Source organism: Rhinichthys klamathensis, unplaced genomic scaffold, assembly GCF_029890125.1.
Source record: "Rhinichthys klamathensis goyatoka isolate OS25496 unplaced genomic scaffold, OSU_Roscu_1.1 h1tg000270l_1, whole genome shotgun sequence".
NCBI lineage: Eukaryota > Metazoa > Chordata > Actinopteri > Cypriniformes > Leuciscidae > Rhinichthys > Rhinichthys klamathensis.
This window is the reverse complement of record NW_026606790.1, coordinates 1764540-1792500: the sequence shown is the minus strand read 5'-3', so window position 1 is coordinate 1792500 and position 27961 is coordinate 1764540. Positions and strand designations below refer to the sequence as shown.

General features: G+C 41.4%; 2 protein-coding genes across 3 annotated transcripts in view; both read right to left on the bottom strand.

Moving 5' to 3' along the window:
• Positions 1-6219, bottom strand: part of smpd4 (sphingomyelin phosphodiesterase 4) — a 13578-nt gene extending 7359 nt beyond the window's left edge. The window contains exons 1-11 of one of the 2 annotated variants that reach the window (XM_056268229.1): positions 6115-6219; positions 5686-5754; positions 5504-5590; positions 4869-5005; positions 4159-4237; positions 3870-3966; positions 3683-3735; positions 3436-3587; positions 3221-3353; positions 3069-3140; positions 178-267 (exon numbers count right to left, since the gene is read on the bottom strand). In XM_056268229.1, coding sequence (XP_056124204.1) covers positions 178-267; positions 3069-3140; positions 3221-3353; positions 3436-3587; positions 3683-3735; positions 3870-3966; positions 4159-4237; positions 4869-5005; positions 5504-5590; positions 5686-5724 — 939 coding nt within the window. In that variant the 5' untranslated portion in view covers positions 5725-5754; positions 6115-6219. The remainder of the gene's footprint in view (positions 1-177; positions 268-3068; positions 3141-3220; positions 3354-3435; positions 3588-3682; positions 3736-3869; positions 3967-4158; positions 4238-4868; positions 5006-5503; positions 5591-5685; positions 5755-6114) is intronic. The other variant, XM_056268230.1, reaches the window with a different exon arrangement.
• Positions 1-27961, bottom strand: part of rpl17 (ribosomal protein L17) — a 138882-nt gene that overhangs the window by 90910 nt on the left and 20011 nt on the right. The gene's annotated exons all lie outside the window — the stretch shown is intronic.

Below are 27961 nucleotides of genomic sequence, written 5' to 3'. Positions count from 1 at the left end.
AAGACAAGTTATTAGTCACATTAATTCAATCACACGACACATTATAATCAGACCAAATCTCCCAACCTACAAACTGGGCTCAAACCTTAGTGTTAAAACCAACCCCTAGTCTAACTCCTATCTAATCTGAGGTTACCTCCAGAAAGCCCGTGGAACTGAATGAAAAGGTAAAAGTACTTGGTATGTGTGGAGGGTCCCAGAGCCTGGTGGGGCGGGGGGTTGGCACAGCATGCTGGACATACTGAGGCGATACTGCAACAACGCCAGCTGAAGGACTCATCACAAACGGGTGAAGGAGAGGGGGAAAGAGAGGAACACGGTGGGGGGGAGGAAAGGAAGAAAAGGGGGGAGAGGAGCAGGGCAGTGAACATGAGAATAGAAAGGAAAAGGGAGAGAGTGCAATCCGAGAAAAATAGTTGGATGTAGTCAGGACCGAAATGGGGTGTACAAAAGGAAAGAAAGAGACAAATCGATATTGACCACAAAAGACACAAATGCAATGAACATGAAGATGATGCAGTTGTCCTTTTCGTACCAAGGCAAACCTCTAGCATAAGGCTGAGAGGCATTTAAAGATTTTCTAACTATACAAGTTTGATGAAATATGGCCAGGTGGATATACTATTGGAAAATGTTAGTCACAGAAAAGCAATTTCTGTGTAATTTTCATAAAAGGCTAAACAAATTGAGGAATGATGCTAACTAGAGTATAAACTAAATAGAATTGTTTGCCTCAGGAAGCCTGCAACTGTAGTCAAGGCAACCAAGGAACATTATTTGTAATGTAGGCCTTGATTCTCAAGAGAAGTGTCTGTTTGATGAAGTGTTATATTGCCTTCGGCTTTGCAGTTTTGTCTAATCTCTAGAATTCCAAAGAAAACCGAATGGAGCTTATGAGAGCAGAAAAGGAGACACTGCATCTTTAAAGTTTTTACCATGAAATATACCAATAAAAGTCACCAATTTACTCTCAGAAAAAGTAGTTCATTTTTGCTAAATAAATTCAGGCCATGCAAACAGAATTATACATTTACAGTGCAGATTTTTTTACTCACTAGAGTTTAACAGTTCACCCCAATTAATGGAAATTCTGTCAGTTTATTCATTTAATTCAAAATCCATATACTGTTATTTTTTTCCATGGAGAAGAAAATCTTAGATCACAGATATTTAAATTTTAATGTAATGTGTTTATAGTTACACACACACACACACACACACGTTCAAATATTTAAAACAGCATATTAGAATAATTTCTGATAGAGATCATGTGACACTGAATACTGTAGTAATGACTGCCAAGAATTCAGCTTTGCTAACAAAGGAATAAAATACATTTAAAAAAGAAAAATTATTTTGAGTTATAAAATATTTTTGTAACTCAACTTTTGAGTGTAAAAATGTTTCACAATTTTACTTGTTGTTTTTACTTTTGATCAAATAAATGCAGCCTTGGTTAGAATAAGAAACTTCTTTCAAAAACACTTTCAAAAACAAGGAGCCTTGTAAAAACGTACAAACAAAATAACAGCATACAGGTTCAGAACAACATGAGTATGATTCAATAATGATTGATTTTTTTTTAATTGGGTGAACTATCCCTTTCATTTTCAGTAAACTGGTGACTTTTAGTTCATAATCTCCAGCACAAAGATGTTAAATAAATGATGCCACACTTAATATGATCTGGGCTGACTGGAGGGAGACTTGCACTGATAAACTGACTGTAAATAACGCACGGACAGGGAAATAGACTCGGAAGCCAAAGACACCAAAAGATTACATACATCCCACAGCCAAAGAACAAAGACGGAAGACATATCAAGAAGCCAGGGCTGCATCATGCAGACTCAAACATGAAGCAATAATTCTACTACTTCAATCACATGCCAAATATGTACTGTGCTAGTGTGCTTATTCTGCCCAAATCATCCAGCAAGAACAGAGACCACAGTAAATATGAATTAAAAAACCTGTATTTCTCTTTTATTCCCTTCTATTTCCAGCAGTCATGACTTTGGGTTGATTTTAACAGGCAAGTCATTGAGGAAATAAAACAGTTCAAGGGAGATTGATATTCTACATAAAAACGTCTCAACCACAGAAACCACTAGGGGGCCTCAGTAAACTACCAGAGAGCTATACAAGTTGGCCAAAATCACATGAAATGCCACAGCCAGCTACAAAAGACAATTGTTCAGCTAACATTTTTAAAACAGCTTGATTTGAAATGAAGCCCGATTAGTTAGAAAACTACCATATGATCATCAATTAAAGAAATTACCTTTAAAAAAAAAAAACCCACAAAAATAAAAACACAAGGAAAGCATTATTTTTTCATGAACTTATTTTAGAAGGGAGGTATATTAAGTGTATACATAACATAATATACTACAACCAATCTGTAGCGCATAATGTAATATATACCCTTCATACTCAAATTACATTTTGTCTGCAAATTTTGTAAGAGCAAATAGAAATGTTTTAAAGAACGGAATAAGCTGGGTCACCTGCAATGTCAAACTCTGACTTGAATAAATAAAATCTTTTATATAAAAATAAATATATAAATGGTTATTTTATGTTGATTTAAGCAAAAATAACTTAAAATGTGAATTTTAAAGTGGTGTAACAGGACTAGCAATAACACATTTAGTATTAAAGTCCTTTAATGACAAAACCACAAAAGGGAGTTCTGTGGTTTTTAGCCAATCTCCGTTTAGCCATACATTAAGGTCATCTATATGCTAATATACTCATAAAAGTTAAAAAATATGTAGAGTGGATAATACCGGATATACATGACATTAGATCAGTCGGAATGACTGTGATGATGACCAGGAATCCCCCCTTTAAAATGCTTACAAAAATATAGGATATATCTGTAAACAGAGCACATGTGTGTCATTCACAGAGGGAAGGAAGCACATAAATCAGGATGGGTGTCGTGCAGCAGTCCCTATGCAGTGAAGGGGTGAAGCATTGGAGGGTGGTGGTGTTCAGCCAGCCAGCCGTGCGCAGCGGAAGAAGGGAGAGTGTAGGTTTAAGGGCCTGTATCTTGTTCTTACCTTCACCTGAGGAGACTGCAGCTTCTGGTACATCTCCAGAGAATAGTGATGGAGCCACATTTCCACAAACACCTTTAGAAACACACAACTTTATGCATAAGTATACACCAAATCGTAAAGTAAACTCATGAATTAAGAATATGTTTTCCTACCTGCAGAAGCGTCTCTGACCTCCAGATCTCTTGAGCGGCAGGGTCAGCGTTGACTGAGGGTTGATGGGTAATATGACGTTTTAATAGACCGGTGCTGTAACCACCCTTTCCAACATAAGGCACATTGGGAGACCTGAGAGAAAAAGCATATAAAAGCTTATAAAATTAAAGTTTATTTGCTGAGAAAAGGATCTTTAAAAATGACATGGTGATACCTCGGAGCAGGAGAGGCCACAGTGCCCCTGGTGTCAGAGAAAGGTGATGGAGGCACATTTCCCTCTGTAGGAAGGAAGTACTTGAGGTAGGTGTCGACAAGCACAAAGTACGCACTGTCTGAGCAACTCCCATGCTGCCCTGGAGGGTAGTTCTGAAAAGATGATTAAACAACATTTCAACTTTCAGCCAATAATGCTTATAATTATTCTATATAATATATTTTATAAAAATGACTGCAGCACTTACCTTTGGTGCAATGAGACTGGAGGCAAAGTTGAACATATAATATTCAAAAGGATCTGCGAAAGATTAAGAACAGATTTGTATGTGAAAGATATAGAGTGATGAAACAGCCTTGTAACAGTTACAGAAAGTTATACAACACATTTTAATGTAAAACACAAAAGTGAGGGTGTAAAGAGCCAAGACGTACTGAGGAATAGAAGGCCTGACATGGGAAATTGAATTTTATTGTGAAACAGAGGGCAATCCGGCAGAACCCCTGCCTGAATGGACAACTTTATAGGACCCTGTACAAACAGAACAAATAAATGCAAACATGGTTGATATATTAACGCTGTGAAAATAACAATTTATACTTTGAAATGAATCAGGGATGATGCGCCAAAACCTAAATGAATACCTCCTAACATAAACATAATTAATGGACATAATTCCTTAAAACATAAACTTTTTTCAATTAATGTGTACAGCACACTTACCGGCAGATAACTGACTGGAAACTCATACTTGTATTCCTCAGCTTGTAGTTTGTACACCAATTTCATCATAGGACCACAGCTTGATTAAACATTCAAAAATGTATTACAACAGGGCTACATTTGAATATTTACGCTACTGTTCAAAAGTTTGGGGTCAGTAAGATTTTTTCATGTTTTTGATTGAAGTCTTACGCAGATTTATGTGATCAAACATACAGTAAAAACAGTAATATTGTAAAAATATATAATAATAATAATAATAAATATATCCACAAAAAACTTTTTATTCAATAACACATTTTATTCCTGTGATGGCAAAGCTGAATTTTCAGCATTATTACTTCAGTGTCACATGATCCTTCAGAAATCATTCTAATATGCTTTTTTTTGGTGCTCAAGTAACATTTCTTGTTATTGTTTAGCGGTTTAATCTTTTTTTGGAAACAGCCAAACCCCTTTTTTCAGGATTCTTTAATAAACAGAAAGATTCAAAGAACGAGATCTATTTGAAATAGAAATATTTTGGAACATTATAAATGTCTTTACTGTCACTTTTGATCGATTTTATGCATCCTTGCAGAATAATTCATTCCATTTCTTTCCAAAAAACCAAACAAAAACTTTTAAACAATAGTATATATCAGATTTGTGGTAATAGCAGTCATACATAAAAAAATACACAAAAAAATTACAAACAAAATAAAAAGAACCTGGGGTCCAGGAAGTCCATGGCGATGTTGTACTCTGCTGCTCGAGCCTGCAGAAACCGAAGATTCAAGCCAGTAAGGATTCCATCCAGGCTACCGAACACACTCTCCACCAACCAGGGAAAGATCGCATGGAGATCCTAATCAAACATGTATGTCATAAACACAAACAAGACTTTTCGTGACTTGCATGCATGCCAACCTTTTAATAATCCAAATAAACAGAAGAGCCGACTTATGAAGCTAGAGTACAGGCATGTGCGGCCAAAAAAAACTCAAATTAATCATTGAATCATTCATTCAGACAGCACAGAGTTGAGTCAGGGTGTGGGTAAAGTGGGGGCAGCAGGACAGCAGCTGGTCCACTGCCATGTGCCAAGCAGATGACACTGCGTTTAATCTCTAATACATGGGCAACGGCACAGCTGCCTTAATAGATTTCTCTGATGAATCAAACAAACAAACAAAACAGAAAAAAACCCTCGCCTGTGTTGGGTTTAAAAAGCCTGCAACAGATCCTTCATGTTAAACTATAAAAGTGTATCAGAATAGTGTAAATGATAACATTAATAATAAATGTACAAATAAAAAGGGGTATTTTTCAACATTGTCATATGTAATAAATCAGAAAACTGTACCTTTGCAGGGTAATCGTCTATAATTTTGCCCAACTCATGACATCTTTGATGAAGAGGTTTATTAGTCCAGTCAGCCTTTAAATTGGCCTGAAAACATCAAGACACAAAGGTTAGAAAGAACACACACAAACACACACACACACACACACACACACACACACACACACACACCTAGTACTAACCAGAAGATAACTGGGCTGTTGCAGGGCAGGTACAGCCATGGAAACTCAGACCACAGGTCAACACCAAACCTGAAATAAATGACAGCAATACAATGATGACATTTCAAAACATTCAGCATAACTAGTGAGGTAATGTTACTTCTACTAGCACTCCCTAAAGTGCCAGTGAACGTTATCAATGAAAAACTGCATATTTCATGCTGCTTAATAACCACTGTCAGACTATCCTTAAACACAACATTTTAATTTGTCTAAATATTTTTTTCTTTAATATTACCGCTTAGAAGTTAGCCAGCTAGCTCCACTATCAGCTAACTGTGTAGCCTGCACATTACAGAGTTTGCTCTGTAAAATAACTAACGCTCCGTCTGGTTCAAGTTCACTTAAACCAGATATTAAACGTGTCAAATAAGTTTTTGAGTACATTACCTCACACGCAAGAGAGAGAGAAAAAAATATATTTCTAGTAAATTCCAATAGACCGCGCATAGACCCAAGAAGAGTCAAATAGGCTTGTTATGATGTCATGTCCGCCTACTGGCAATGTAACAGCGCCATCTATAGGCTGAGAACAGAGAATGACGTCACAAGTAGAAATAAATAGAAATTATGTTCCTGATGTAAATATAAATAGATGCTCTATCCAAACAGTTTTGGTCTGACCATGGCTCTCAATGATTCCGCAAATGCTAAACACTGTTTTAGCTTAAAATACCCTTTTTTTTATTAGGCTATAGCTAATGATATTTAAAAAAATGAACATAAATTAGTATCCCATCTAAATCCCATTCTAAAAATGTATTTAGAACAACAACAACAAAACCCTAATATTTCTTAAATATTGTGAGGAAATAGACCTATTTAAAACAAATCCCAGTAATTAGGTTCGTTTGAATGTACATGATGTGTGTTTCTCTGACATGTTCCTCTAGCAGTTTGTTAAAGTAATATGTATTGTAATCTTATAGGTCTTTTCCTGTTTTCCTTTTTTATTTAAATGGTTATAGGATGTTTTTAATATTACTAGGCCTATTATTATTTTTAAAATGAATCATATGAACAGATACCTCTTGAATATACTTATATTTTATTCCCAAATATTTACATGTGAATTATGCATCTCGCATAAACTATGAATTTGTAAAACCTTAAATCTTTTATTAGGTTTATCAGAGAAAATGTGCTGGATGAACCACAGGCCCATGAGGGAGGATTCAAAGGAACATCAGACTATATCAGTCATAACCCCCAAAATGTGTATGCAAATTAATATATAATCTTTGTGATTGTATGAAATTCAGAGTAATAAAGGCAAGACTATGGAAAACATTTGTCAGAGTAGATAGACTTCGAAAAGAACCTGAGGCAGAGTAGCACCGATAGCGCAAACAAAACGGCAGCCTAATGCAATAAAAGTGTGTCACGTCCAACAGCCGTAAGGGTTGTGTAGATATTTTTGAACATCTCAGTCAAACATATGCATATATTCAGTTTGAGTATTTTTGCTACTTAGGAGACATAGAGGCAATCTGGATATGTAACAGCAATATTACAAAAACAATAATCAGTCTTTTTTTTTTTAAATCTGTTAAAATTGCATTACATGAGCTCTCAAATTTGCACAGTGTTTGAAATAAATGTTAATCTCACCCCAGCAAAACTCAGAAATAACAAAGAGCTCATCTCTAATTCAAAAAGCAGCCATGTCTGTACCAAGTGAATGTGGTTAATAATTACTTTTATATAAGGCTCATCTTGTATTTGAAATACAACAAAATAATGAGGTCTGTATTGAAACAATGTCACTAATGTGGAGAAAAAGTGACAAGTATCTCACTCGGTTTTCATTCATTACTGAGTCTTGAGATGAATTTGTTAATCATTCCAAGGGAACTTGCATTTTTAAAGGAGATTGCTTTTTGAGTTGCAAAGGTATTCAAAATGTGTATTCAAAATGAGAGCCGCATAATACAGAAGCAGTTACTAATATTTCTTCTTTCTTACACCATTCTTGTAAGAAGTATGTCTGTTCTCATCATGCTCAGTCAACACTAATATTACAGAGAAAATATCAAGAGCAAAAGTCTCAATTGTCATTTCCATCTCCATGTGAGAAATCTGCAAACTCTGAATGTAATGATGAATAGAGATGGCATTTCTTAAAGTGGTCATGTACTGCATTTTTTTAAATTTTATAATATTCTCTGAGGTCCACTTATAAAGTTAGCAAGATTTTTACACAAATAAACATAATTTTAGAAGTAACAGGCTATTTTTTATCTGTGAGACCCAAGTAATATACTCTTAAGAAAAATGGTTCTAAACAGTACCAAATTAGGGTTCTTTGGCTTGTTACAATAGCAGAACCCTTTTTGGTGCTAAATAGAACCCTTTTTATAAGGTTCCATAAAGAACCATGCTTTGAAAGTGCTATAGGACCTTAATGGTGGTATAAATAACCCTTTCAACAATATATTTTCATTGAAATTAGTATAATAGTGTCTTCATATTATTAATACTACTGTTATTAATATTATGTTTATATATGATTTATTAATATTGATTTTTTAGTCAGATTGTAGCAACAATGACAGTGCTCTAACAACAGTTGTTAGCTGAAGACATTAATGTAGCAAAGTATGTTTTTGTGGGAAGAAAGAGGCGGGAACCGGCAAACGTGTAACACACTTTAATAATCATAAAATAAACAAATACAAAACGAAAGTAAAGGCGGCAGCCCCTCACTGACGACTGCAGCCACATATAAAAACAAAACATAACATAACATAACATAACATAACATAACATAACATAACATAACATAACATAACATAACATAACATAAATAGTCTAGGCCAGGTCCTTGTCCTCGTCGCTCCTTCTTTTACGCTTCCGAAGCTTCTACGTTACGTCGCACGTGAGCGACTGAAAGGGAACTGACATTTTATTAGTAAATCAAAACTGCGTAATTGTGGAAGTTTTACACTTACTATCGCCAACTCTATCTTTCTTTCTTCTCAGGTCAAGAGTCTGGGTGTCATCCTTGATAGTACTCTGTCTTTCGAGGCTCATGTAAATAATATTACACGGTCCGCATACTATACTATGCGAAACTATCTGCGAAATATTAATCGTCTTCGACCATCTCTTTCTGCTAATGGTCTGTCCTCGTGCATGCATTAGTTATCTCTCGAATTGACTACTGTAAGGCCCTGTCCCATTTCTCCCCCCTTAAAACTTCCACTTGGTTTTGAGTGCCCTCGAAAGTAAAGTCCCCTCAACGAGGGAAGTGGAGTTGAAGATCTTTCCCTATGAAATGGGACACCACTATATGCAAATTAGCGCGGCAATCCTCAATACGTCACGCGCAGCGTCAAAGTGTCTACTACTTCTACTACTATTTTCATTCATAAAATTGCCGGTTCCAGTTGTTGTGTTGCCTGTTGTGTGGGCTGTTTTCGTTTATCTACATCTGATGAATCAACAGAGAAGACATGTGGAATATAGAAGACGCATTTCCGGTAATTTTGCCATATATTTGTTTGTATCTGATCGTTTAGAAGCGCACACAAAACCCAAAGTTTGCTTGTCTAACGTTAGTTGCAATCCGTTTCCGAACGCGCGCGCGCCGCCATGGGAACCGGGGCAACGTACGTCTCTTGCGCGGATCATTGTGCTTTTAGTAGCTGTTTTTACCACCAACGTCCCGCAATTTAGAAACCGCAGACACTGCACTTTACAACAATCACCGATTGTGCTCAGTGCTGATTCTGACGTTAGGTTTGGGTTTAGAGAGAAATGACAGCGCGCTGTGAAGGGAAGATGATGCGCTAGAAGACGAACGCGGCTAGTTTTGAATAATTTTACCTCACATATCTTCTTTTTATAATCCTTGGAAGCCAAAATCGAAAATAAAATTAGATTAACTAACTTACCCAGATCAGATGTATATTTGATTTGCTTTTGAAGCACTCGGCAGATATCATATGAACATCGTCAGATAGCTTCGTGAAATATTTTCTAACATTAGTGTTGAAAACTCAACAGTCCATTGGATGGGCATCAAACTAACATATTCCAACATATTTCGACATTTTAACATGCGTATTTGCGAAAATATACTTAAAATAAAATTGTTCCTTTCCAGCGGTGTCCGCCATCTTAGTTGAAAAATTTGACCGGCTCGCTGAGTTCGCAAGGTATCCTGGGTAATTTCATCTTCCACTTCGTTTTAAGCCTGCATCGGACCGCACTATGTTTTGAGGGTTGATTTTAAGGGGAGAATAGCACTCCCCCTTGCTCTTTGGAGTATTGGGACACCCTACCCCTACACGAGAACGCGCAAAAACAAGGGTTAGGGCAGAAATCTAGGGTAAGGGGAGGTATTGGGACGCAGCCTAACTCTCTGCTCAGTGGCGTTTCACAGAAACTTATTCATAAACTTCAGATGGTTCAGAATTCAGCAGCTCGGATCATTACACGAACACCGTTGAATGAGCATATTACTCTAGTTTTAGGGCACCTTCATTGGCTTCCAATCAGATATCGTATTCAATTCAAAATTTTACTTTTTACTTATAAGGCTCTTCATAATCTAGCACCTTCATATCTGAGTGAACTTCTTCATGTGTATGTACAAGTCTTCTGTTTCTGTGACTCTTGTTGTACCATCTGTGCGTTTGACTACCATGGGAAGTAGAGCCTTTAGTTGTATTGCTCCGGCGATTTGGAATACTTTACCTCAAGATATACGTAATAGTCTTAGTCTTTCAATTTTTAAATCACGTCTTAAAACTATTTTTTTTTAGATTAGCCTATCCTGATTGATTTTAGTTATGTTATTGGGTAATTGATTTTACAAATCACTTTTACTTTTTTTGTTTGTTTGTATTGTTTACTGTGTTGTTGTTTTCCTCTGTATAATTGTGTGTGTGTGTGTGTGTGTGTGTGTGTGTGTGTGTGTGTGTGTGTGTGTGTGTGTGTGTAAGTGTGCCATGATGCTAAATATCCAGCATGTTTTTAAGAATTTTGACAGTAGTCTAAAACTCTATTGAAGTTCTGAGCCTGTTGATCGCCAACTAGTGAAATCATCACAGATCCATTGATTTTGGTTGGATTTTTATATTTTTTTTCTGTGGAATGAGTATAGTGTTTGGTGAAAAGAATGGCATATTGACTGATGTCATAACTTAGGGGAATAGTTGATTGCCAATGAAGTAAATATGAAAATATTGGAAAAAAGTGAGAAAACGCCTAATTTCTTTGCATTAAATTGATGCAAAATCATGTAGAAATGTGTTTTAAGAGTTATTTTTTCAGTGGATGTTGTCAGCATATGTGTTCTGTCTATCTGGAATGCATTCATTGACAGCCTACCCAACCCACTAAGGATTTGAGAAAAAAAATAAAATAATTTTTCACATTTTTCTGGTAAAAAAAAAGGGTGCATACACTAAAATGGCCACCATTTTTTTTTTTGCGATATTTCCGGCAGAGCAGACCCTCCAATTATTGGTTCTTAGGGTCAAAGTTAACAGAAAAAAACACAAATAAAAAGTATGTCAGACCATGTCAGGTTCAACCCATTTTTGAGACTTTGGCTCCCAGACTACTCCGTGATACGAGACAGGTGGTGCGTCGCGCAGGTGACGCTCGTAATCACGCCACCGGCCTTGCGCCATTCTCTCACGGCCCTCTGCCTCGTCCTGCTCGCCATAATTAATAAATAACATTGACATTGAACACGAAATAGATGTAATGAAGACAATCCCCTATGATGTCTTTAGGCTACATCCTTCATTATGTGTGTATTCTTAGTGGCAGTTTCTCTCTGCAGATGATGATGTTATGATACATGAGTGATAGCATCTGAAATACACAGTCGAGTTTAGAGTTACACTGTGTCTCTTCCATTTGATTATGTAAAAACAATTATGTTCATGGAGGCCAAAATGAGCAAAAATGGACAGTATCAGCCCTTTACCGTGTTAAAAGGAAAAAGTTATATAAAGTCATGGGATGGCTTTAATGTTTTTTTTTTTGTGACTGGGTATGTTTAGGCATAAAGTAATAAGTTAAAAAAAAACAATATGGATAATAAATTCGATATCTCTGTTACTTAGCCTACTTTGTGGAATAGAGGATGGATGAGTATCCTAGAGGATGTGTTAACTGAACAGAGCCAGAGACAATTTATATAGAGACATGCCACTTCCTCAATCCTCAATACAACTATTGAGAATGAGGACATGCGTCACGGTAGCTTGCTGTCACGTGACGAATTGAGGCCGCCCACCATTTTGGGAGGACACGCTATTGGTTGCCAGGGGCAACAGTGTAAGAGCGATACAGAGACGGATACAAATTGAAACGGATATACGGATAGAAATTACGAGAAATTATATAAATAATATATATATATATTATATAATATATACATATATAAATAAATATATATAATATAGAAATTAAGAAGAAATGGAGAAGAATGCGGCAAAAGAAAAGGGTCCTTACAGGGAGAAACTTACTATCAATGCCAAACAGAGGTATTTGGAGAAATTGGCTGATATTAAAAACGTCGACCCATACGAGCTGCCTGCAGCTGAATGGAACAGAGACCTAGACTCTTTACCACCTTGTACGTATATGGAAATAGTTAATTACTTGGTTTTTGGCATCAGTTATTACACTATGCTAGAATTCAAAAGCCTGAAATCCTTGGAAAGTTACGAGACATTCTGCTGCGACTGGGTGCGCGACTTGGTCATCTACAAGCCCCCAAACTGTGAAAACACCGTTGTACTGGCAAAGGTAAGTTGCTTCACTTTTTGTCAAGTCACTTTTATTTATATAGTGCTTTTTACAATCCAGATTGCATCAAAGCAGCTTAATAATAGGAAAATAACAAAGTTTGTTTCTGCTGTACAGGAGCTCTGAATCAAACAGTGATGAAATTCAGTTCAAAGTAGTGTCAATTGGGGCTGTAACAATATTGTGTCACAATATATCGCAATACAAAAATGCAACAATATATCGTGGATAGTGACAGTAGTGTGTATAGTTCACCCAAAATTAAAATTACTGTGTGAAAAAAAAAAAAAGTTTACAGTTTTAGTGTCAGTACTACATTAAACTTCTATAAACTCTCATCGAGTCGGAGATGCGGTCGAAAGTAATGTCCTTTCTTCTAACAGCTGCAACCCAAGAAATCCGACGTCTCTTTGTCACATCGGAGACATGCTCTCCTTCATGCTTTTTCCATTTAGGGAAACGAAAAAAATGTAACAAATGGTTGCTACAGTTCCCACGACGATCGTGTGAGACACTGGAGCAGTTTTTTACACAGCAGTGTTTTCCAGGCATTCTAACACTGCGACAACCTCCTCTACTACCAATATAAACAATAAGCGTTGCTAGCGGGTGTCCTCCCAAAATGGCGGAAAGCTGTCTCCGGGGGGCGGGGCGCTGTGTCGTGAAGACATCTCCTCATTCAGAAAACCCGTAACGCCACAGATGGCGGTTGTATGCACATGCCCCGCCCCTCCCGCTGGAAAGCCAATCGTCTGCTTTTAACAATCAAGCCGGGAAACATGTAAACCTATCGTCTGGTTCCACTGACGCATGCGCACAGTTGAGGTTTGCGACAGCGGAGACGAGAACCCATGCGCATGCGTAGTAAACGTATAACCAGTGGGGAAAAAGGCCTTTTAAACCTTATTTTGGGTCAAAGTCATCAAACTTTTTCAGCGATTTTTATCATATTTTACTGCTGTTTCTATACAAGCAGTTTTTATGTCCTGGTGACCAGTGAAAGTGCAGTTCTGACTCTCTGCCCATTCATTTAGATAGGAGCCTGGTCTTGTTAGTCCAAAATAGCTGCCCGGAGGCGTTGCCAAGATGGGGGCTGAGTGGCATGACTTGCCTAAAAGGACGTTGACAGAGCTTGTCACACTTGCATGTTCAGTTAAACTAAAAATAGAAAAAGACATGAGAAAACCAGTTACAATTTTTAAAGTTATCAATTATAGACATTTTAAAATGTACAATTATTTATTTGTTGAGAGTATGTTGACAGTCTGTGTATAGTTGTATAGCTGAGCTCCAGAAAATCAGTAATGAGGAGCCTTTGACAGTTACAGATTTGAAAAACAAAAAGGCGGGAGCAAAGAACCCTAAACTCCAACACAAAGAACCATTTCAGCATATAATGGTTCTTCAGGACGCTACAGTTCTAAATAGAACCATTACTACTTGTAAAGAACTTTTAAAGAACCATCTTTTTTTTAGAGTATATGATTGGGTAACCATTTTGCATATTAACATAATTTTCAACATCCCATGATTACACTTGTGGAATTGTTTTGAAACCTTCCAATGTTGAAAATGGCAATAGGCAAGGCAAGGCAAGGCAAGTTTATTTATATAGCACATTTCATACACAATGGTAATTCAAAGTGCTTTACATAGAAGAAATAAAAAAAAATCAAAAGAAATAACAATAATTAAAACAGGTCAGAATAAAGAAAATAAAATAATCAAAACAAATAAGAATAATTAAAACAGTTTAGAATAAAAAATAAAATAAAGTACAGTAAAAACAGTCGGACGGACAGTGGCACAGTGCTCATTCAGTAAATGCATAGCTAAACAGATGTGTTTTGAGTCTGGATTTGAATGTGACTACTGTAGGAGCACATCTGATCTCCTCTGGAAGCTGGTTCCAGCTGCGGCTGGCATAATAGCTAAAAGCAAACTCTCCGTGCTTAGAGTGAACACTTGGTATTTCTAGCTGATGTGATCCTAATGATCTGAGTGATCTGTTAGGTTTATATTCAGTGAGCATATCTGCAATATATTGAGGTCCTAGCCCATTGAATGATTTATATACCAGTAATAATACTTTAAAATCAATCCTAAATGTAACTGGGAGCCAGTGTAAAGACCTGAGGACTGGTGTGATGTGTTCATATATTCTGGTCCTGGTCAGAATCCTGGCAGCAGCGTTTCTGTATGAGCTGCAACTGTCTTATGGTCTTTTTAGGAAGGCCAGTGAGGAGTCCATTACAATAATCCACCCTGCTGGTGATGAAAGCATGCACAAGTTTCTCTAAGTCTTGACTTGAAACAAAGCATCTAATTCTTGCAATATTTTTCAGGTGATAGTATGCTGATTTAGTTATTGCTTTGACATGACTACTGAAACTAAGGTCTGACGCTAGAGACACACCAAGATTCCTGACTTGATTTTTAGTTGTTAGACCCCTAGCGTCAAGGTATGCATTCACCTTGAGAACTTTCTCTTTGTTCCCAAACGCAATGACTTCAGTTTTGTCTTTGTTTAACTGAAGAAAGTTTTGGCACATCCAACTGTTTACTTCATCAATGCATTGGCACAGGGAGTCAATGGGGCTGTAGTCGTTAGGTGATAGGGCTAAGTAGAGCTGTGTGTCGTCTGCATAGCTGTGGTAAGAGATTCGGTTCTTTCTCATTATTTGGCTCATTGGGAGCATATACAGGTTGAATAGGAGTGGTGCAAGAATTGAGCCTTGAGGGACTCCGCATGTCATGGACGTCCACTCAGACTTATGGTCTCCTATACTCACATAATAACCTCTCCCTTCTAAGTATGATCTGACCCATTTTAGGACTATCCTAGACAGCCCCACCCAGTTTTCCAGCCTGTCAAGAAGTATGTCGTGATCAACAGTGTCAAATGCAGCACTGAGGTCGAGTAGTACCAGTACTGAAAATTTGCCTAAATCAGTATTTAAGCGAATATCGTTTATTATCTTTATGAGCGCTGTGTTTAACACACTTTTGAAGAAAGATGTGGGAAGTGTGTCAAGGGCGCAGGTTGATGGTTTAAGGTGCTGTACGGTTTATTCCAAAATTTTGCCATCAATTTCTTTGAAATCAGACATAGTAACTACATTCTCAGGTTGTGGTCTGATCTGTCTGACCCCAGTGCGGCTCAATGATGCGCTGATCACCTTTCTGATATTATTAATTTTCTCAAAAAAGAAAGAAGCAAACTCACTGCACTTGCCGTCTGAGAGCAAGGTGAAATTCAGCCATACATGTTTGAGCCAGAGTCTGATACTGAATCAAAAGACACACCTTACCAAGGACACTCCATGCGACAGAGCAGTAATTTAGCCCTCATGTATTTGTGAGGTAGTTATTACATTATACATTCGTTTTTAAACAAAGACAGTAGAAAGGTGTTTCTCTCATTATATATTTGAAACATTTGCCAAATGTGAAGCATTTATGCATATTACATAAGCTTTATAAGTCTTGGTTGTGGCAAATAGCCTAAAGTTTAAGTATTGAGTTACCACATTGACAAAAGATATTTTGGGTGTTTTAAACGAATTATGGATGAATGTAATTTGTTGCACTGTCGTTCTTATACTCTTAAAAATAAAGTTTATCCATGCTTTTTTAATGTTAGGAGGATCACAAGGAAAGCGATGCAAAGACTGTTTTCCCACAATTTGACACTGCAAACCGCAAACCGTCTTGTAGGCTAAACCTCTATTGTGTTGTTGCTTGGGTAATCCTGTTTGCGTCTGTCTCGTATTTACTACTACGTGACATGTGCGAATTGGTGGGCGGTGATGTAGAAGAAGGCGTTGATCTTCTTTTGCAGAGGAGGTCTTTTGTTGACCCATGGCATTAAATTAAATTTAAATAAAAAGCACAGTCATTTTCAAAATACCTGTTTTTGAACGCAACAACGTGCCACCATGTAAATGACCCCTTACACTGTTACACTCCTTCAAACAAAAGCATTGTGTGTAAAATATTCTCAGTCAGTTGAAAGCTTTGTCATAGATACCAATCAAAACTCTGCGACTTTTCTTTCATTTCTTTCATTATTTTTATTCTCTTTTGCCACTATTTTTCTTCACTTTGAATTGTGGTCTAGATAAATAAAGGCAACTGCTGCAGTTTCATCCCCATTGCCCCTAAGGTAAATTGGCCCTTTATCAACAGCAGGCCTCATCTATCAGTGCAAAGATGGGTATTGAAATTGCTCTGCTGGCCACAAATCAGGCCAATGGATCAGTCCCTTATCTGGAACAAGGCCGTCATCACTCTCCAGTGGGAAAAAGAGGAAGAACCCTGGCACGAGGACCTTTTTCGTTGCTGGGCTGATGGATGTGACCCCCCTTGACCCTTGGATGACCATGATCACCTGGTGTGAAGTCACATCAGGGGCTGGTAATCAGAGTCATTCTCTATCTCTTTTAACTTCATCTTCAGCGGGTCAATGCAAATAGATAAAATAAAAGTAATTCAGGACGAAGAGCAGGAATAGCCTGTTCAAATCGGACTGGAAAATGAAGGCTACTGTTTTAATCAAACTGGTTTTCTCAAGTTTCATCGTTGAGTTTTGATTTATACGCTTGATTTTCTCTTCTGATGGACATTTGACACCATCATATATAAAAGTATACAAATAACGCAACTGGAAAAATTATTTTCACCATAAAAATTGATCAGGATTGATGAAATGCCATCGATCATGTCATGATAAATAACACCCTGAAATCATGGTGTTGAAAACTCATTCATCAAAATGAACACCCACGGTCAGTCTTTGCAGAGAGAATAACCATTTATGTTTGAATTCCTTCTCATAATAATTTTACAAGAGCTCAACAAGTAATTGAACTCAGCAAGTAAAAATGATCAGAAAAAAATCAGTCTGCAGACACTTTACTTGATTTAAAAACCCCTAAACAAAACAAAAGCAGGTGGCTTGAAAAAGCAGTCCACTTTAGCTTATGTAGTACTCTCTGATTCATGAAAATAAATGGTTTTAAGATACAAAACCAAGCCAACAGGACTTATATACACATTTTTATTGTAAATTAATTGCAAATAAAGTGGTTGATCATGGAGGAAACAGGGCTTCAAAATAGCCAAATAAATACAAAAGGGCAATTTTGTGAAGCTGTAGCTATTTCCTCCACTCAGTGTGTGGCGTTATCAGTCCCTCAGGACAGGAAGAGGACCTTTCCCCTGTTCAGTCTAAATAAAATGTATGAGCCAGATTTTGAGTGGCAGTGAATGCCCGCAGAGAGTAAACAGTGAGGTGACTCAGAAAGAGGGCTCTTAAATGAGAGCATAGACAAAAATATATCTATTTTCTCATTCTCTTATCAGAGCTAGTGTGGTGCTGTTAAAATATTCTGGAGAGAGCTTGAAAAATGGCCATGGGTTCTCCCACTGAATTGAAAAAAGTGCAAAAAGTGAAACAATAATGTTAGATTCACATCAACACCTAGAAAAAGTTATAATCTTGTATGGAAATAAAAAGGCTTTTTTATTGTATGGCTCTTTTGATCGGTCAATCGGAGAATTCAGCGTTCAGATCGTCGCCCTGAAACTACTATTTTAATGTCTCTCTTGCGTACAAACGTCAGATCTCATATTACTGTAATAATGTTTTGGTTATTGTTTCAGTGTTCGTATTGTTGCTAGACCAATTTTTTTTACACATTATATTCTTTTCTTAGTGAAAGCTTTAAGTTGATATACAGGGTAAGATTATAATAGCCTACAATTCTTGCCAAATCAATATTTCTTGTCTATTTTTTATATGTTTTTGGGCGGGTTAGTATTGCAAAATAAACCAAATGTACATTATGGCTTATGTACTGAATTTAAACATATAGTATACTGTAGTTTAGTGTAATATTAGGCCTATGGGTACACTAAAAGTAGGCCCATGTACTGTCTTAATATAAATGAATTTTCCATATCAATTTTTCAGAGGTGTTTCTTTAAATACGCATTGCATTGTGTTGTGTTTTAGGGTTAAAGGAACTGTCAGTAAACTTAATGGAAAATGTCCTGTCAGAAAATTACAAGTAGTACCTTTCCTGTTTTTGCACAGATTGTTTTTTCTTTCAGTGTAGTTTGATTTGTTCATTGTACTGGTAGCTTTAAACTTTAAAATGAATATTGCTTAGTCCCTTGAATTCTCTTGCACAACTAAAATATGTCAATATTGCATGAAATGCTTAATTTGATGAAAGAGCAGTCAGCCGTATTTATCTACCCAATCACGGTTCACTGCAATAATCCCATCAAAATGTGATGACACAACAATCTGTTCTCAACAGCCATGACAGCGAGTCAATGAAATGCATGTTTTACAACGTCTAGCTGAGATAACTGTCTGTGCACAATATTTAAATAGTTATGAGAAGGTATATGGGAAGGTTTTTACACCATCCAGCAAACAAATCAAATCAAATTGAAAGCATAACAAATATTTCACTTCTCAAGGAAAATAAATGCATTGATCCACAGCTAAGTTAAAAAATTATTTAACATTAATAGAGAAATTAGGTCTTTGTTCCTAATTTGTAGGGGTGGGGGACTGGTAATGTGAATCTATTGGCTCAGAAGAGGTCTGGGACAGAGCAGGCAGTTCATCTTCTCTTTCTAATGATTACTTTAACTTACGGCTGTGATGGGGTCGGATGTCACAGTGAGTTTTGAGTCTAGTGAGTTGCTGGCCCTTGGCTGTGCTGACCTGTACTTTTAATGAAAACGAATCGGTTACCTAACGTAACCTCGGTTCTCTCTAGAAGAGGGAACGAGTATTGCGTAAGCTAGCTTACGCTGCGAGAAAGATTCATCTTTGCTGAGATATTGAAGCCAAAAAATTATTTCATAATTTGTATCCATTGACAACGCAGTTCCTCTGCGGCAGACCTAGAGCAGGCTAGCTAGCAGCTCATTGGTTCGCTCAGAGAGAACTGCTTAAGCCTATGGGAGAGCGGGGCTGAACCCGCTTCCAATGAGAGGCGCCCGCGCGCTCATTGCGTCATGGCCCGCCAGAATGGGCGTGGCTATGGTGTATATAACAGTCTCTCCCAGGCTTATATGTTGATTTATTTCAGCGTGAAGCGAAACGCTAGTAGCGCAAGCACGGCCGGGAACGCAATACTCGTTCCCTCTTCTAGAGAGAACCGAGGTTACGTTAGGTAACCGATTCGTTCTCTTACGAGAGGTTCTCTCGTATTGCGTAAGCTAGCTTACGCTGCGGGAACACCTGGTCAACGCCGTGCGCGCTATGAATCCACTCATGAATCCCAGGGTGATACCGGGGGATTTTTAACGTGGAGAGAATGTATTATGAGGCCGGCAGAGCGGGCACATGAAGTGTATACATAAGCATCTATGAGGCCGGCAGAGCGGGCACATGAAGTGTATAAGCATTTAAGGAGAGCACAAGGGGCGAACCGGTTGTGTGAGGGACTCCCAGTAATGCAGCTTCTTAGGGAGCTGGTCGTTAGACAGCTAGTAATTTTGCCTGCAAGGCGGGAACTTCCAAGTTGTAAAATCTGACAAAAGTGGACGGGGAGGCCCATCCCGCGGCCACACAAATGTCATGAATGGAAATTCCACAGGACCATGCCCACGATGAGGCCATGCCTCTAGTGGAGTGCGCCCTGATGCCCAGAGGGCAGGGCAGGCATTTAGATGCGTAAGCAGAGGCGATAGCGTCTACTATCCATCTAGACAGTGTCTGTTTAGAGGCGGCCAGACCTTTGGTGCGCCCCCCAAACGACACGAAAAGCTGCTCAGCGCGTCTGAACGCGGCAGCGCGCGTAGTGTACAATCTCAGAGCCCGCACCGGGCAGAGGAGATTGGCGTCGCGCTCACTATCGGATGAAGGCAGAGCCGATAGGGAAATAATCTGAGCCCTGAACGGGGTACCAATCGCCTTCGGGACATAGCCATGTCTAGGTTTGAGAATGACAACAGAATCATTCGGGCCAAACTCGAGACACGCGGCGCTGGATGAGAGCGCGTGAAGATCCCCCACGCGTTTTACTGAGGACAGAGCCGTCAGAAAAACGGTTTTGAGCGAGAGGTATTTTAGGTCCACAGACTTGAGCGGTTCGAACGGGGGTGCTTTCATTGCTTCGAGAACTATAGAAAGATCCCAGATAGGAACCGAAGGGGGGCGCGGAGGGTTCATCCTCTTATCTCCTCTGAGGAAGCGGATGACTAACTCGTCTTTGCCCAGGGACTGAGCGCGTCGGGGTTCAGAGAACGCCGCGACGGCTGCCACGTAAACCTTGAGAGTGGAGGGGGACCTGCCCTTGTCCAGCATCTCTTGAAGGAAAACAAGCAAAGACGGCACCTCGCATGACCGTGGGTCCAGATGTTTGTCGGTGCACCATTTTGAGAACACAGACCATTTAGACGCATAGAGCCTTCTCGTGGAAGGTGCTCTAGCCTGTATGATAGTGTTTCTTACTCCTTCTGGCAAATCGACGAATAGTCGTTGATCACCCATGCATGTAGCGCCCAGCGCCGTGGATGGGGGTGCCAGATCGTGCCGCGAGCTTGAGAGAGGAGATCTGCTCTGACTGGGATGGGCCACGGGGCTGTCTGCGACAGCTGAGTGAGCTCCGGAACCCAATTCTGACTCTCCCAACGCGGGGCTATGAGGAGCACCGAGTGGCGTGTGTCCCTGATCCTCTGAATTACCTGTGGTAGCAGAGCGATCGGAGGGAATGCATAGAGCGGGCGGCGAGGCCATTCCTGGGCTGGCGCGTCCTCGCTCCTTGAGAAAAATATTGGGCAGTGAGCGTTCTCTTCTGACGCGAAGAGGTCCACCTCTGCTCTGCCGAATAGCCCCCACAGTATTTGGACCGTTTGTGTGTTCAGAGACCATTCTCCTGAGGAGATGAGGTTCCTGGACAGTATGTCTGGACCGTCGTTCAGATGGCCCGGCACATGCGTCGCTCTGAGCGAGAGCAGGCGGCTCTGAGACCAAACTAAAATGCGGTGTGTCAGTAGGAAGAGATTCCTGGACCTGACACCGCCCTGACGGTTGAGATAGGAGACCACAGCCATGTTGTCCGAACGGATCAGGACGTGGTGTCCCCGAATGAGCGGGAGGAAGCGCGAAAGCGCGTTCTCGACCGCAAGCATTTCCAGACAGTTTATGTGTAGGGGGCTCCTGTGTCGACCAATGGCCGAAGGCCGGTGAGCCCTCGCAGACTGCACCCCAACCCGTGTTGGATGCATCTGTCGAGATGACCTTTCGGCGGGAAAAGGTCCCCATCGTGACGCCCTGTCGAAACCATTCTGCTACTGTCCATGGCTGCAGCGCCGTGAGACATGTCTGCGTAACTCTGATCAGCTGGCGGCCCGTGTTCCACGCGCGGTGGGGTACACAGCTGTTTAACCAAAGCTGAAGCGGACGCATGTGCAGAAGGCCCAGCTGAAGCACAGCGGAGGCTGAGGCCATGTAACCCAGCATCCTCTGAAAAGTTTTCAGAGGTGAGCGGGTGCCCATCTGAAACGAGGCGGCCAGTCGCTGTACACTGCGCGCGAACTCTGAACTCTGATCACGACTTCTCTAGTAGAACTCTCTACACTTGAACTCTGACCGAGTTCAAATCTATTCCTAGAAAGGAAATCGATTGACTGGGTTGAAGGGAGCTCTTTGTCCAGTTGACAGAGAGGCCCAGCGTTTTCAGATGGTCGAGGAGAACTGCGCGGTGCGACAGAAGCTCCGTCTGTGATTGGGCCAAAATCAGCCAGTTGTCCAGATAATTCAATATGCGCAGCCCCTGGCTCCGCAGGGGGGCGAGCGCCGTATCCATGCACTTCGTAAATGTGCGGGGCGCCAGGGATAAGCCGAACGGGAGAACGGCGTATTGATAAACATGACCCTCGAAGGCTAAACGTAAGAATGGCCTGTGACGGGGATTTATCTGGATCTGAAAATAGGCGTCTTTCAGGTCTAGAGAGATGAACCAGTCCCCCTGGCGCACCTGCGCGAGGAGTTTCCTGGTAGTGAGCATCTTGAACGGTCTCTTCATGAGCACTTTGTTCAAAGACCTGAGATCTAAAATCGGTCTGAGGCCGCCGTCTTTCTTGGGAACCAGAAAATAACGGCCGTAAAACCCCGACTCGGTCATAGATGGTGGGACTCTCTCTATGGCGCCCTTTTGCAACAGCGTCGCAATTTCTGAGCGGAGCGTGCCGGCGGCCAGCGGGCTGACAGTAGATTCGAGCCGCGCGCGCGCACGAGGCGGGCGGCGGCGAAACTGTAGCAGATAGCCGTTCTTTATAATGCTTAGTACCCACGGGGAAATGCCTGGAATGGCTTCCCACGCTTTGGAGCATGCGGCTAGTGGCCGAATGGCTATATCGCCCTGATTGCTGCACATAGCGGGCTGGACACAGTGTGTGGGCGCGCTTTGAATGTGTGTGGCAACGGGATTTGCACTCAGAGAGGAGTCTATGGGCCGTGAAACAGAGCGAGCAGAGAGGGGACACGCGCACGAGCTCGTGGGCGTGTTTATGTTCTCTGATATTAGAGCGGGCTGTGCCCGTTTCATGTGATGGGGCTCTGATAGAGACACGGGATATGTTATGCTTGTGTGTATGGGTGAGCACATGATTGTGGGCACATTTTCTACACAACTGGCAAATTTTCTCTTTTTGAGATTTCTCTGGGTAGCCGTAAACACGGCTTTTTGTCGCTCGCAAGCGGGCTGGGACACCGGCTTGTTTGTGGCGGTCAACACTACAGCAGTCGGCGAAACAACGGGGACTGGCAGAGGGCGAAGCTTTGACGGCGGTCCGGCCGCAGCGGGAGAGAACCGTCGTTTTCTTGACTTTGCTAGGCAGACTTCTGATGATCAGGCTTCAGCGTGATCTTAGGTCGCGGGCCTCGTGGGGGCGGCGGTCTGCGGCGGCTGTCAGAGCGAGAGCGAGGGCGGCCGCCCTGTCTGCGCTGGGCTGTTTGAGTCTGCGGAGGGGGGCGCTGTGGTGGAGCTCTGGCAGGAGGCTCGCGAGAGCGGCCCGCGGAAGAGCTAGCGCGGCGGGGCAGAAACAAATTCATCGCCTGAGTAGCTTTCTGGACCTCAGAAAAGCGATCGACGATTCCCGTGACAGCAGATCCAAAAAGGCCCGTCGGGGAGAGGGGCGCGTTAAGAAACGCGGCACGCTCAGAATCTCCCATGTCGGCGAGCGTGAGCCATAAGTGTCTCTCGGCAACACAAAGGCTGGCCATGCATCTCCCCAGAGCTTGTGCGGCGGCTTTAGTGGCGCGAAGGGCGAGGTCCGTAGCACTTCTCAGATCCGTGACAGCGGGGGAGGGGTTTCTACCGCTTTCGGCCCACTCACGGAGAATATCGCTCTGTAATACTTGGAGGACAGACATAGAATGTAGCGCTGCGGCGGCCTGACCGGCGGCGGCGTAGGCGCGAGCATGAAAGCTCGAGGTCGCTCTGCAAGCTTTCGAAGGAAGCGTGGGGGAAGAGCGCCATCTAGCAGAGGGCGGGCAGAGGTGTGCGGCGACCAAGTCCTCGACGGGCGGCATGGCTGAGTAACCTTTTTCGGCGGCTCCGTCCACCGAGCGCAGCGAGGCGGATATATCGGAGCGCTTTCTAGCCGAGAGCGGGGCATTCCAGGACTTCGTCAGCTCTGTGTGAAGTTCAGGCAGGAATGGGGCGGCCCGGTTGCACGCGGGGGTCGAGCGCCGATGAAAAAAGCTGCCGTCCATCCGGTTCGGGGCCTGCTCGGGTGGAGGAGACCACTCGAGACCGAGGCGTTCGACGGCCTGTGAGAGGAGGCGCATTAGTTCCTCCTCTATCCCGGCGCGGATCCCCGCCGACTCTCTCGTGGATCCGAGAGATGACCATTCTTCACTGTCTGATGCGAGCAGTGAACAGGAGTCCTTCTCCTCAGCGGCGTCATCGGAAGCGACAGAGCGGCCACTCGGCGGCAACTGTATGTCCGGCAGGGGCGGGGAGGGAGAGCGGGAAGCGGGAAGCGGGAAGCGGGAAGCGGGAAGCGGCGGCGGCGGCCCGCATGGTTCTGCAGGGGGCTCCGGCGGCCTCTGGGAGCGGCGTTTCTTCTTACGCGGCGAAGAGGGAGGCGGCGCGGGAGCGGATTTTGCTGCCAGAAGTCGTGCCCGCAGGGACGACAACGGCAGGCTCTCACAGAAGTCGCATCCTCCATCCGCGAGGGCGAGTTCTGTGTGCTCGAGTCCCAGGCAGAAAGCGCAGATGACATGGCGGTCTCCGTCCTCGAGACGAGCGCGGCAAGAGCACCAGGAAAAACGAGACATCTTTAAAAAGACGCTCGGCTCTTTTAGATATAAATAGAGAAAAGAGAAGGATACAGTCGTCGGATGGCGCTAGCTTGCAGGGCGGCTGAAGGTGGCGAAGACGGCCGGCTTCTTCAGGGTCCGGGAGCTCGCTAGAGTGATGCCTTCTCGACGGCGACGGCTTTTCTCAGGACAGCAGAAGCGTGCAGCTTGCTGAAGATGAAATGAATCAACATATAAGCCTGGGAGAGACTGTTATATACACCATAGCCACGCCCATTCTGGCGGGCCATGACGCAATGAGCGCGCGGGCGCCTCTCATTGGAAGCGGGTTCAGCCCCGCTCTCCCATAGGCTTAAGCAGTTCTCTCTGAGCGAACCAATGAGCTGCTAGCTAGCCTGCTCTAGGTCTGCCGCAGAGGAACTGCGTTGTCAATGGATACAAATTATGAAATAATTTTTTGGCTTCAATATCTCAGCAAAGATGAATCTTTCCCGCAGCGTAAGCTAGCTTACGCAATACGAGAGAGCCTCTCGTAAGAGAACAACCTTTAGCCGCATGTATATGATGGTAAAATCAAGACTGATGACCAGTGGACATCATCACCTCAGGTAAAATGAATTATGTATTTATTTTTGTAATGGAGAAAATGTACAGATTAGATTAGGGTTAGATGATGTTTTACTTCTTAAAGGGTTAGTTCACCCAAAAATGAAAATTATGTCATTAATGACTCTTTAATTAATGACCCTCATGTCGTTCCAAGCCCGTAAGACCTCCGTTCATCTTCGGAAACACAGTTTAAGATATTTTAGATTTAGTCCGAGAGCTTTCTGTCCCTCCATTGAAAATGTATGTACGGTATACTGTCCTTGTCCAGAAAGGAAATAAAAACATAATCAAAGTAGTCCATGTGACATCAGTGGGTTAGTAAGAATGTTTTGAAGCATCGAAAATACATTTTGGTCCAAAAATAACAAAAACTACGACTTTATTCAGCATTGTATTCTCTTCCGGTTCTATTGTCAATCCGCGTTCAGTGACGCTGCTGACGTAAGACGCTGCTGACGTGTGCGCCCGAGCTTCGTTTACAGTCTGAGGGAGACGCACGCTGTAAACAAAACAATCTTCGCAAACATGTCTAAGGATTTCGACACAGAGGAAGACTTGCATTTTTTTGCCCAGCCATATTTATTTGAACCCGAATACACGGACACACCAGGTAACACGTCAGCAGCGTCTTATGTCATCAGTGTCACTGCGGACTCGTGAACGCGGATTGACAACAGAACCGGAAGACAACAATGCTGAATAAAGTCGTAGTTTTTGTTATTTTTGGACCAAAATGTATTTTCGATGCTTCAAAACATTCTAACTAACGCACTGATGTCACATGGACTACTTTGATGATCAAAGTAGGCAGGCAGGTCAAACTAGATGCTGTTCGCGGCGATCAATTAAGACCATATGCATTTGGAAAAAGACTGCAATTACTGACGACTCGTCTCATGCAGTTCAGAATCATATCCTTTTTTTGGTAGACAATAACTCCATTTATATCGTGCACTTTGATATTTGAAATTTTGCAGACCTCTTACAAGCAGCTATATTACACACTGCATGAAAGGTATTATCTGAAATAGCATAATGTTGTGAACTTTTTCTTCTAAAGTGTAGGAAACTCAGAAGTGAAGACCAGGAGACTTGGTTGTATCTTCAGCAGGATTCTTTATTGAGAACACAAGCTGTGGGTAGCTGCAGTCATCAAGTCAAGTCTGACTCAACCAGTATACATTGTAGTTAAATATACATTTCAAGGTGGAGGGATTTACATAAAGGGGGCGTGTAAATAAGTAGGGTTGGGTATCGGTTGGGTTTTTATCCGATACCAGTACCTACTCGGTATTTTTTAAACGGTTCCGGTGTCTAAACGGTTCTTGAAACGGTACTTAAGAAAACAAAACCGCACACACTTTATCAAAAAGTAATACCCTTTTATTTACAGGGCCAAACTGGACACAATATTAACTTAAATCTTTAAAGAATATAAATACAAATAATAATAAAACCAATATAAAATAAAAATTCACATTTACATAATATCAAATAAAACAATATTGTATCAAACAATGTAATAATACTGGAGATTAATAGAGATTACTAGCAGGCAGAGCTGCCAACTCTCACGCATTGACCGTGAGACTCGCGCAATTGACCCTTTTCACACGCTCTCACGCACGCCACACATCCATTTTCTCACGCAGAGAAAAATCGCGGAGAAAGAGGACACTGACACCCACAGACAAGGTTACTTTTGATATGGAACAAATCCACAGCTGTCAGATTCTGTCAATATTTTTACGAGATTCACACAATACTAAATAACGTTTTGGCTCTTTTTAAAAATTTGGCTCTTTGAAATGTGACAGATCGCTGTAGCGCGTCAGTTCAAACGGCACGTGATACAGCAGCCTACAAATACAAATTCACTGCTTAGCGTTGAGTGAACCTATGAAAGTCAAGAGAACATCTCTGGTTACTGGTGTAACCTATGTTCTCTCAATAAGGAACAAGACGCTGCCAAGCTCCTTGCGCTGCTGTTGCATGTCCGATGAATTACACAGCAACTGCCCTTTGTGAATGCAATGGTTTTTATTAACAGCTCTTGACAACACGATCCCGTGTATCCAACTGCCCACGTCTGTGTGTGTGTTCCGTACTGCGGAAACAGACGTTCTTAAAGAGCCCAGCACATTTAAAGTAACATGTTAATAATACACAAACTATATTGTACTTCTGTACAGATCATTTACACAATGATCTATATCCCTTTCCTTTAGCTGAAACTACCAATCGTAGAAAGAGAATAAACATACTTAACAACGATCAATACTGTAGTATGAAATTAACTTAATCAAACATCCAACATGAATGACTTTTCCACTGCTGGTACGACTCGGCTCAGCACGGCAAGGCTCGGCTCGCTTTAGCTCGGTTTGCTTTTCCACTGCAGTTAGTACCGCTTCAAAGTGGGTGGGATTATAGATGGACCGTTATAGTTTATCCGCTCCTCGGCAACCAACGAGACGAACGTCTGCACTTCGTCCACTGACCACGATTCAGCCATTTCTTTTTTATTGAAGTTTTCTTTCTTTCTTTTTTCTTCAAGCAAGT